General features: G+C 39.1%; 1 protein-coding gene across 1 annotated transcript; it reads left to right on the top strand.

The window, feature by feature from the left end:
• Window positions 1-277: 277 nt before the first annotated feature.
• Window positions 278-12,026, top strand: samhd1 (SAM domain and HD domain 1). Its single transcript, XM_007557687.2, has 16 exons — window positions 278-631; window positions 755-821; window positions 967-1,039; window positions 1,236-1,396; window positions 2,362-2,477; window positions 3,061-3,131; window positions 3,996-4,154; window positions 6,735-6,835; window positions 6,941-7,049; window positions 7,132-7,223; window positions 7,319-7,434; window positions 8,632-8,771; window positions 9,078-9,173; window positions 10,160-10,264; window positions 10,500-10,637; window positions 11,508-12,026. Exons 1-16 carry the CDS (start codon window positions 445-447, stop codon window positions 11,658-11,660), a joined length of 1,884 nt encoding a protein of 627 aa, XP_007557749.1. The 5' UTR covers window positions 278-444; the 3' UTR covers window positions 11,661-12,026.
• The last annotated feature ends 179 nt before the right edge of the window (window positions 12,027-12,205 follow it).

The raw sequence follows: 12,205 nt of genomic DNA, 5'->3' as shown, positions 1-12,205 counted from the left end.
GGCAGAAAATGTTCAGCTGTTAAGTGGTGAGACAAATAATATAAAGAGAAAAAACTTAGAGAATTAAATTGTGGTATAATCGACTATGTAGAGAGTAGAGTTGGAGTAGTTGTGTTAAGATAACTTGAGCATGCTAACTATAACATTTATTTAAATAAACGAATAATGGTAACTATTTTTGGTTTTGTGTCACTTCACTGATGTGGATATCCAAGGGGGGGAAGTGGGCTTTTATTTTGAAATAAATAATCGGAAAGTCGCTTGTGTTTTGAACTAGCTTAGCTGCTCGGGCGAAACGACAAAACCCGGGTAATTTTCACCTTCTTTCTCCGCTTTTGGTGCCGAATCAGCTGCGTCTCCGACAGCGTGGAGAAACTGCTTCCGGCTTCACTTGTTCCCGTCTTTATTCAGACAACCAGCTAAACGCCTGTTATTGTGATCGACATGGCGAGTCGAAAGCGACCCATGGGGCCAGCTGCTAGCTCGGATGAGGAGTTCAAAACCCCGGAGAAGGGAGTGTCAGTGGTCCGAGGCTCGCCTCCGGACTCCGGCTTCATGCGGTGGGGAGTCGAGGAAACCTGCCAGTACCTGCAAAGAGAAGGACTTGAAGAGTGGACGGATAAGTTCAGAGGTTCGCTTTTACTTTTAGTTGGTCACAAATAAATATAATGCTTGTTAGCAAGGCAAACGTGACGTGGATGTTTGGTTTGTACATATTTACTGACATTGCGCTTTTTGTTCTGATGGGATTCAGCTGAGAAGATTACAGGTGTGGGACTGAGGTACCTCAGGGATGAAGACCTGGAAAAGATTGGCATAAAGTAAGCATTTACATCTTTCCACAAAACCACATGACATCGTGGATGAAAGGAAACGTGACCAGTACTTCCTTTTCAGCTTCTACATTGAATCTGTGTAGCTCAGGAAGACGTTTTTAAAGGAAAATCTTCTGATTGTTCACTTCAGGTGTCTCGGTGACCGTCTACAGATTCTGCACAGCCTCAGGAAACTGTGGCAGATTGGAGCTGAACCCAGCAAGGTAAACATTTTCCCACTAAGACAGACTGTCAAGGCTGTTCAGATAACATTAAGCAGACTGTAGGTCCAAGGGCATCTACAGAGACGGCACAAAGGAAGAAGAAGAGTCTCCTCTGTGTTTTGGTTTTGACCCCTTTTTGATGCTGCTGATCGTGAACTGATCCTGTTGTAATATCTTTTTCCTACGTGTTTGTCAGGTCTTCAATGATCCCATCCACGGCCACGTGGAGCTGCACCCACTTCTCATTAAGATCATCGACACGCCTCAGTTTCAACGACTTCGAAACATCAAGCAGCTTGGAGGGACATATTACGTTTTTCCTGGAGCCTCCCACAACCGCTTTGAACACAGCATTGGGTAAATGTCTACATGTCTCATCTAATTGCTGTTAATTAACTTTAGGTAATGATTTGGGAGAGAAATGTTCACACGGTGCCTTGCAAAATTATCATCAGTACCTCGGAAGGTTTGTCACATTTTGTCAAGTTGAACCACAAGCTTTTAGTTTATTTTTATTTATTGGGTTTGTAGTTGATGAACCAAAACAAAGTGCGTTATTGCTATGTGAGAAGAAAATAATTTCAAACACATTTACAAATAAAATCTTAATTCTGCTGCATGCATTTCTATTCAGACACTGTGAGTCACTTTCATTTGTAGCTGTACCTTTTGCTGCAATTACAGCTGCACCTCTCCTTGCTTTGCACACTTAGAGATATATTTTCCCCTAACTACTGGAGAAAAGAAAAAAACGCTCATTCAGACTGGTTGTACTGTCTCACAACAGCAATTTTCAATATTTTTCAGATTGTTCCTCCCAGGAGTTGTAAGACATTATAACTATCACTGCTCCTAAAAAAAAAAAGAGTAAATAAAAAAAAAAAATATAGCAGCAGTTATTTGCACATCCCAGTAGTTTGTACAGTTTTTTCAGTTCTTGTAAAGAATCATTTTTTTATACACAAACGTGTATATATAAAATTATACATCTTATAAAACCTTCAATGTGAATATGCATGCTTGACCTTAACTTGCTCTTGTGACACCTAAATTTCCCCACTGTGAGGCACTGAAGGACAGATTTATGACCCATCTGTTCTTTTATTTTCACTTTATAATGCACGTGAAGTGGAAATGCTAGCCTGTCACATAAAACACATTATAATGTGGAACAAAATGGCAGGGTGTGGAGACTTCACCAAGGCGCTGCATTTTAAAATGGAAGTGTTTATTTTCACTTGACCAGCTATATCAAGCAGGTCAAGTAATAAAACCGCTGTGTCTCTCTCGTGACACTTTGTTGTGTTTTTGGCTGATTACAGGGTTGGCTACTTGGCCGGACGACTTGTTCAAGCTCTCAACGAGAAGCAGCCAGAGCTCCTCATCTCTCGCAGGGACATTCTTTGCGTGCAGATCGCTGGACTCTGCCATGACCTCGGTCAGTGCTGCTCTGGGCAGACGGCTTCACAGTATCGGTCTGGAGACGAGCAGCATTCTGAACTTTTAGGGACTTCACTGCATTAGTTTGGATGTTGACCCTTTTCTAATGAGGAATGGAAGAGACTTTACTTCTCTTTTTAAAAGCCTGTTGCTCCACAACATCAACTATTGTATCAAACAATCCATCCAAGGATTAGTTTCTTTAAAGTAATGTAGTTATAAGCACATACTGCAGTATGTGTACATAAAAGCTGAGTGTCTAAGCTATGTACAGCTCAAAGTTTGATTTATTGCACAACCCAGTCTAATCTAGCCAAAATTATTTCTTTAGGTTTAACACTGAACTTATTTGCGGGTTTCATCTCAGATGTTTCCCACTTTGGCTTCAGTTTCTGGGTGTAAGAACAGAAGAGGAGTTGCTGACAATCTGTTTCAACACTGCTCCAAACCCTTTTAAGATCTTGTTAGTTGTCTCTGAAACTAGCAAGATCTAGTTTGCAGGTTCTTTCTCTGAAAGAAAAGAAAATTATTTCTCTGAAAGAACCTGCAAACCCAGTATTGCTGTGTTCTTCCCCTTCCAGGACATGGACCTTTTTCACATATGTTCGATGGCATGTTTATACCCAAAGCACGTCCAGGAATTAACTGGAAGGTAAGACTTTTTTTTTTTTTTTTTCCCCCTCTCCTTGAGGTGCATGGTCTGGTTTTTCTTGTCCATTTGTTCACCATTATCAAGACAGGGTGTTCCCTGTTTGATTGAAGCCAATTTCAGCTGTAATTATGAGTCACAGTCAAATAATTTGGCAACTAAGGAGATGTCAAAAAGAAAGTCGCACTGTACGAGTTCAGCTGTAAACCAAGTGACTGCTGTTGTCGATATGTAACTCTGACATTTTTCACTTGTCATTAAAATAAAGGCCTGGCCATTATATTATAATTATTCTGATTTAATTTTCCACCACATTAAACCAGGAACAAAGATCTTAACTTCCATTGATATCTGTGCTTTTTAGGCATTTCACAGGGTTCTAGCTTCTTTACAAAAGCTAGATGGCTTGATGGTTTTGAGAAGCATTAGCTTGGTGGGGAAAAAGACTTCGACCTCTGTGTGGAAGCCAGTTTACTACAACATAAATGTTTTATAGATGTAGAAACTAAAGTATGCCAGAAAGTCCTGTCTGCTGGATTCAACCAGGTTGTGAATTTATAGATCTAAAGTTTACATAGGATTTTATTGAGGAAGGTAAACATTTCTGCCAGCCAGGGCTTCTGCACAGAGCTGTTAATGTCAATTGTAGAAGTAACGGCACATTTTACGGCCCAGACTGATAAAGACATGAGAACGACTAAACAGAGTCTTTACAAACGTGAGTAAAAGAAGAGTTTGCAACAGCCTGCTGGGTGTAATATCAGCTGAGCTCCTTCTGTTCAAACCGGAAGTCGTCGTCCGTTCACGCTCTGCTGATTTTATGATGTTGAACCTGTTCCTTTTTAAATACGTTTTTGTATCTTGCAGCACGAGGCTGCCTCTCTAAAAATGTTTGACTACCTTGTGGATGACAACCACCTGAGACCGGTCATGGAGGAGCACGGTCTGGTGCTGCCAGAGGACCTGGACTTTATCAAGGAGCAGATCGCAGGACCGACAGAGAGCAGCTCAGGTCGAGGAGAGAAGGTGATCAATGTGTTGAGGAAACCAAACCGCTCACACTCTGTATCACTATTCCTGGCTGTGTTATTGCAACATTCATAGTTTCTGCAAAGTCTAAAAAAAAATATTTAATCTTAAGTTTGGGCCTTATAAAATCCTGTACCCAGTGGTGTCCAAACTTTTTACTTTGTGGGCCAAAATTGCAAAGGTAAAGCACTCTGCTGGCTTTACCTTTGCAAAGCCATCAGAGTGCTTTGCAAAGCACCAAATTAATCCACCAAATTAAATTCTCAAAATGTTTTAGAACTTTTTTTAAATTCACATAGCTATAAAAGTAAGATTATGAAATATAATAAAACTTGCAGCAACCCCCACTGTTGCAAATCACAGAGATGACCTTTCTAATTCTTGGTCTAGTTCTTAAGCTCTTTTAAAATGGTGGTGTGCAAAGCTTAACCGTTTGATAAATCATGTGACAGTCATGTGATCACATCAGCAGAAGCGATCCTGGACATAAGAACAAAACTACAACACATAATGCAGGGTTTCCCCCAGAAAACTTGCTAAGCCCGGTGGTCGGGGTGCCGAGGCGGTCCACCGGCTGTCCACCATGTTTTTGTATTAAAAGATGTTAAGGTGACAGGAAATTTAAAAAGATCACTCGGTAATTATACATTATGGGAAAACATTGCCAGTGAAACTACTTAAACCCACAACTAGTCTTAAAAACAACAAATCAAAATATACAATTAAAATGAATATCAATTATTTGCACTTTTGTTTAATCCAAATTAAGTCAGCAGCTCCATCAGGCCCCCCAGGGCTTCAGGCGCCCCATAAATGCTAATATTTTAACACAGACCACCCATACATGAATGTAACACTTGTTTATTGAGATGATCAATGCTGCTAAATTTGATTCAATTTCAGCATACATAAATTTAAAAAAAAATTAAATTAACAGATTTTAATGAGCTTGCAAGTTTTCTTTGTAAAAGTTCAAAGAACAATATTCATACTTTGTTTTGTTACCCTAGCTACAATCTGATGTGAGTTTAATCTTTAAATTTGAGCTGTTTGTTGGCAAATTCAATTTTGTAAACTGCAATTAAAACTGATTGCTTTTGAGGTTGGAAAATTAAACTACTCCCCCTCTCTCAGATTAAATCCAACACATCTGTTAGAGGGGCTGATGTTTTTGGCAACAAAAGGGATCCCTACATCAAATTCTCCTCAAGGCCTCATACAGCCTTGGACCGGCCCTGCATGATGAGGCAGTCTGATGAACTATGCAGAGTTGCTCAACAAACGGTAGATTTAATTCAGTGCTGGTAATGTGGCTTTAGTAGCTCTTTCATTTCGTGTCTGAGTTTTTAATAAGCGTCACAGAAACTATTCTGGTTGGTTGAGTTTATGGGACGAGTTTCTCAGATCTCCGCGCAGCCACACAATTAACTCTGTCTGACTAAGTGGACAAAGCATGTGATTTTGATGCATTATGTAACCAGAAAAATACTATAATTATAAAATCAGCGTGATGCTTTAGACAGGAGAGCGCGAAGCTCCTCACCAGGCTGAACCTGCACGATCAGGTTAACGCTAGTTTAACTAACACACCGGCCAACCGGGAACAGGCTGATAAACTTTATCAGCGCAGGCAAAGCCGGGCGTTGGGCAGCGTGTTGAGATGGAAAAGCCGCACCAAATTCTTTGTTCACAAATATAAATCATTCTCACTGCTCGTTCAGTTCACCTCTGAAAGCACGACTACAAGTTATTCCTGCTGCTCAACCAGAGCTAACCAGAGTGGTGTTTAAAGTCCTACCTTGATCAGAAACTCTGGAAAGAATCATAATTCCTCATAGGGGGTTGATGTAAATATCCATACAGGTTAGTCTGTGTCCTATTTGTGACAGGAGTTGTGCGGGATCCGCGGTGAGGTAAACTTAATCCAGCTACTGCAACGCGTGAGGCAACACGCAGAGGTGAAAGCGGTGTGATTGGTCCAGCTTTAAATGCATAAACTATAAACCTATCTTCTATAAACATATCTTTTAGGAATAAATTTGCTCCACCAATGAAGCGCTCAGAGCTACAAAGACGCTTGCAATCTGGCTTAAAAAAGGAAAAAAGTTTTTTTTTTTTTTTTTTTTTTTCCCCCCCTAAAAGCAATAACAAGAAAGGCTTAGCCTGGCAGTGGCGCTAGGAAAGGATGGCGGACGCCAGGCCTGTAATACACTGGGGAAACCTTGTAAATGTACCACAGCAGAAATACCATAGATGCATGTAAATGAAGATGAATGTCCATCTATTATTTATATTGTCTCCAACATTGAGTTGAATTTAAATGGAAGAATCTGGTGGCATTAGTTGCAATACCAAAACCCACCACCATCCATTGGATGGAAAGTTTTCAGGACATGTTTACAGTAAAAGGGTAATGCCACAGGTGTTTGGACTGATGTGGATTATAAAGTGTTTGTTGAAGAGGGATTGACGTCATTATAAATAACCACACCTGAATCATAAAGCATATGTTTCAGCCTCCTAAACCAATATTTACCAATGATGAACTCATTTTTTCTTTTTTTTTCTTTTCCATAGTGGCCGTACAAAGGCCGTTCTAAAGACAAGTCCTTCCTCTATGAGATTGTCGCCAACAAGAGGAATGGAATTGATGTGGATAAATGGGATTATTTCGCAAGGTGGGGAACTGTTTGGATTCGACAGTTCAATGCTAAATCAACATGTAATGTGAATTATGTTCCTATTGCATATAACGTTTTCATTGTTTTGTTCTCTGTCCTCAGGGATTGCTATCATTTAGGCATCCAGAACAATTTTGATTATCGTCGCTTCCTAAAATTTGCAAGGGTCTGTGAAGTGGATGGGCAGAAGCACATCTGCACAAGAGACAAGGTGTAATTGTATTTTTTAATTTCTTAACAGGTTAGAAAATGTGAAAGTTGGTCACTAACATTCAGGATGTGGTTTTAAACAGGAGGTGGGGAATCTGTATGACATGTTCCACACTAGGAACTGTCTCCACAGAAGAGCCTACCAGCACAAAGTGGGCAACATCATCGAGACGATGTGAGTTATTACTCTGTTCAGTTGCTGTGGTTTTTCCTTCTTGGACCATGCAGGAGTTTTTCTGAAGTCGTGATAAGTTTGATCTACATCCACAGGATCACAGAAGCATTTTTAAAAGCAGATCCGCACATCCACGTTGAAGGTTCTCAGGGGAAAATCTTCACTCTGTCCACAGCCATTGATGACATGGTGGCCTACACAAAGCTGACAGGTCAGAAATAAACACTGTAAATTTACATGGAATTTTTTTGTCAAATTAAAGCTGAATGACCCTTTGAAACATATGCTGTGAGGTAATCAATCATAGATTGTGATAAGTCATGGGTTGATTTTTAAGATGGCACAATATGATAAAAAACATGTAGTAATAATAGTGTTGTTGAATAATGTAATGATGATGAATAATCCATGCTTTCCATGTTTCTGTTCTTTATTTTCCTTCATCAGTGTCCCAACTACTGTTTGTGAGCTTTAACATCTCAGCTACAAAAAATTTACATTTCCATCGAAGGAAGTGAAAACCCATCCAGCAGGCTACATACATTACTGGCATGCATAATTTGGCACTTGGAATATAATATCCTACTAAGTATTTATTCAAATACCTGTGATTATGATATTGTACACATACAGTTAAAACCAGAAGTTTGCATTCACCATTTAAAGTGACACAAGCATTTTGTTCATTCCTTTGTGCACCTGGGATACAGCAGTCTGTCATCGAAGTAGCTCTCCAGTTGTGTAACAACTAGAGCAACTTTACACGAAAAAAATCTAAGCTACAGCCCATTTGCTGGATTTGTTTGATTTCCTAAAGAAAAAAAATCTTTAGATTGCTTATGCAATCCAATTAATTACCATTTGGGTTTGTATTTACTGTAAGAAATGTCACATTTTGCATAGCGAATCGGTAAAGAAAATTATTTCACTTTTTTAATAGATTCCCTGAAATATATTTTTAAAGAGTTTTAAGTGTATTAAGATGCATCTTTTTCTATAGAGCTGATTCGGTCTGTTTTCACATCTCTATGCAGCCAGTCATAGTGACTCCTTACTCAGATCTGTTGATGTAACATAAACTGTGTCAGTCACAAGTCCCTATATGTGACTCTTTAAAGTGTGAAATCAGAATATGGCCTGCTGCATTTGTCACTTACCTTTTTAGTATATTGTTGTTTTCCCTTCATTGCATCGTTTTTCTTAAGAGATGGTATAATACTTGTCAAATGTAAATTAGGCTCCATGACTATAATTTAGAAAAACCATGAACAGAAAGGTATGCCAGTCTTGAAGTTAATGGTCTTTTACCATTGACTTCAAGTTTTCTCTTGTGGTTAACTTTTCCAATGAATTGCACAAGTTTCTTGAGTTGAAATAACTTTTTCTTCTTTCTCTCTTTGTTTTGTAGATAATGTGTTTGAACAGATCCTGAACTCATCCTCTCCGGAGCTTGCAGAAGCTAAGCTGATACTGCACAAAATCATCTGCCGGAAACTGTACAAGTGTCTGGGGCAAACCCAGCCAGACAAAGCCTTGACCGTCACTCAGGTTTGTTTGTAATTGGATAGCTGTTTTGTAAATGTAGGTTATTGGAGAGTTAAGATTCCTGAATTGTTTGTATATTTTCAAATTACACAGTCAGGCTGCATTAAGTTACATACTGGAAAATAAACTAAAAGGAGCAGAAATGTAAATGTTCATCCCAAATTTTGGATTCAATTAAAATAAGGCCTTTGTGGTGAGAAATAATTTATAAAAACTCAGATTTACTGCAGTAGTTTTTGTGTTTCATGTTAATGTTGCTCAGACGGAGATGTCTGCTGCTCACTTTACCAATTATTTTCTTACCTTAAGGAAAATATTCACAGCTGGGAGGCAGATTTGGCTCAGTCCATCCCCCACAGTGGCTCTCATGATGTTGATCTTCAGCCAGAGGACTTTGTTGTCACCGTGAGTTTTATTTAAAAAATTATCTCTTTGTAACCTTTCTGCAAAACTTCAGGAGTTACCGTATTTTCCGCACTATAAGGCACACCTAAAAACCTTCAATTTCCTCAAAAGCCGACAGTGCGTCTTATAATCCGGTGCGCCTTGTATATGGACCAATATTGAGCCACAACAGGTCTAACAACTACGGTAAGCAGCTGCCGACTTCATTTTCGCCCATAGAAGAAGAAGCATGCGGTGCATGCTGGGAGAGCTGTCAGAATGCTGGTTTGTTTATAAAGTTTGACTGACCTATCTATCTACCAACCTGATAATCAGGTCGTCTGCAGGTCATTTAGCACCACGTTCTCCAAGAACATGCTGTGCGCGAACGAAGAAGGGTGACCATCGTGCGGCCACGCCCCGGCCCAGTCGCGGAAAACTCTCCTCGCCGACCGGAGTGAGACTGTTTTGTTGACATTCTTTATGTCAACAAAGTGGCTTTTGGCATTCATCGGGGTGCTTCGACTAGGGTTACCAAGGAACCAGCCCCTATACATTTAAAGCCGGGAAGGGGACGGGGGGCGGGGGAAGACAGACAGAGACTGCGGCGGCAGCGTGTCGGTTGGTCTGTGTTTCTCAGAAAGCAGTTGGGCATAATATCACAACACCAACACCGTGAGTAAAACAATGACTGAGGCAGCCTACTATATAATGTACTTGGGTAACACTTTTCTATTACACATTCACATTTGTAGAGTACGGAACAAATCACGTCCTGTAGGTTCAATAAGGGACGGGTGGCAACCCTAACTGTATCGTCTATTCTATGCGCCTTATAATGCGGTGTGCCTTATATATGAATAAAGTTTTAAAATGGGCCATTCATTGAAGGTGTGCCTTATAATCCGGTGCGCCTTATAGTGTGGAAAATACGGTAATGTTTTTTGGGAAACGATTGAGGTTTTTTGTCTGTGTTTTATTTGGTGAAATATTGTCTTTTCTTGTAGGTTATCATGATGGACTATGGGATGAAGGAAAAGAACCCCATCAATAACGTTCGTTTTTACTGCAAGGATGACCCAACAAAAGCCATAAAAATCAATAAAAACCAGGTAAGAATTTAATGTAAAACCAAATCCACTGTTCCTCTTTCATTATCAGGCCTCTGTAGAACCTATTTGCTTGCTAATCAGATTAGCTGTTTGATTTAGCCGTGTTAGACCAGGAATCAATCTGAAAGTTATTTCTCCCCAAAAACGGCAGTTTGACATAAATGTCTAACATTTTTCTCTGCTTCTGTTTTGAATTTATTACTAAAGATTCATGTGATGCCATCATTCCTTGTAGGTATCTAAACTTCTCCCAGAGCACTTTGCTGAACAGCTGGTCAGGGTGTACTGTAAGAAGACAGATGAGAGAACCCTGGAGGCCGCCAAGAAGCACTTTGTTCAGTGGTGCATGGACAGGAACTTCTCAAAGCCTCAGGTATTTCTGCAGACTGCATAGCATAAACAGTTGGTCAGATATTTAACATTTTAATGTTGTGTCTATGTCATAACATTAAAAAACAGATTTATCTCCTTTTCTAAGACGCTGCATTAACAGAACACTACCCAATATGTCTGTGCAGTCTCAGAGGCCTATTAGTTCAAAGGAATAAATAAACATTAATATGCATTATGTCAGACTGTCTATGAATATTTTCACCACATGCCTAAAATGTTGCTTTTTTTAGTAACTTTCTAGAAAGAAACTGTAAAAATAAACTAATGAACACAACTCACATTTGTTGTTGACACAACTTAGGATATTACTCTTTGATTTAGTCATTAATCATACAATGTAATGACGACAAAAACCCTCTTAAAGATGAACATGTTGTAGTTATACAATCATCTGCTCATGCCATTTATCAATTTTCCAGGCTCAGTTTGGTTTTTGGAAATGGAACAAACTCTATATGATCCTCTGTTATGTTGATTTGCATTTCCCCATCAGATACTGTTTTGCGTGTTTGTTCAGCGCTGATAACCCACACGCCATGTTTGCACTGCAAGAAAACGTCACACACTGTGAAAGCTCAAACAAAGTGTTCTGGCAGATTTATCCCATTTTTTTGCAACTGCGCTCTCAAATACATGTATAGAAATATGGATGGATGGATGGATGGATGCAAAACTGGAGAATACACCAGTGTCTGATGGTGGTATAGATGGGTATTATAGTAAAAATAGGTCACATCTGAATTTAATTTAATAAAGGTAAAACTACACAACCTTTTACTGGTTCTGCTTTAATTCTGGTGACTCTGCATTCTTGCAAATCTCTTAAGAAACATTTGTTTTTTACCTGTAGGATGGAGATGTCATAGCACCTGAGCTGACTCCTCTGAAACCCAGCTGGTGCACCAACAACGAAGGCGAGGACAGTGATGGCTGCAGCTCCAAGGAAACAAACGTTCACATGAATGGAGTCAAGAAAGCTAAAACTCAACTTAACTTTCAGTGAATGGAGAGAGACAGGTGTCCCTTGTTGCACATGAGAAGTAAACAAAGATGAGTTTTACATAAGTATATTTTTATACAAGTTGAGTTTGTTGCAGAGCCCAGCAAATGGCTTTTTTTTTTAATAAAACAGAAATTAGAAGAGAAAGATTTAGTGAAACAGTCCTAGACGAGGTTTGTTTCAGAAAAATGAGGTTACATTTAGCAATATACGTATTTATTTCATTGTTTCTTTTAATTGCTTTTGTTTATTAAATATTCATTAGGCAGTTTAAAGGACTTTTATAATTTTCAACACAGTATCGTCATCAAATTTTACTCAGCCTTTAATAACCACTGTCATGGTCTGCTACATTTAAAGAACCAGCTCTGCACATTTAAAGTGTTTTTACATTTTATTTTTTATTACTTGAGATGAGGGAGAAATTCCCTTTATTTATTTCATTTAGGGTTGTGTTTTGGTTGAATTTTTTGATACACCTTCCTTTACTACAGGAATCCATTGTCCACTTAATGAGAACAAGTTGATCTGGATTTAAATGGCTGCAA

Source organism: Poecilia formosa, unplaced genomic scaffold, assembly GCF_000485575.1.
Source record: "Poecilia formosa unplaced genomic scaffold, Poecilia_formosa-5.1.2 Scaffold90, whole genome shotgun sequence".
Classification (NCBI taxonomy): Eukaryota; Metazoa; Chordata; class Actinopteri; order Cyprinodontiformes; family Poeciliidae; genus Poecilia; species Poecilia formosa.
Note: the sequence above shows the minus strand (reverse complement) of the source record. Positions and strands in the feature narration are given on the sequence as shown.

Excerpts from the sequence above, each read along its gene's own strand:
- samhd1 (XM_007557687.2), top strand. The coding sequence starts at position 445 with ATGGCGAGTCGAAAGCGACCCATGGGGCCAGCTGCTAGCTCGGATGAG. Across the intron at positions 7,435-8,631 it reads GGCCTACACAAAGCTGACAG|ATAATGTGTTTGAACAGATC; the intron begins GTCAGAAATAAA and ends TTTGTTTTGTAG. Across the intron at positions 10,265-10,499 it reads TAAAAATCAATAAAAACCAG|GTATCTAAACTTCTCCCAGA; the intron begins GTAAGAATTTAA and ends CATTCCTTGTAG.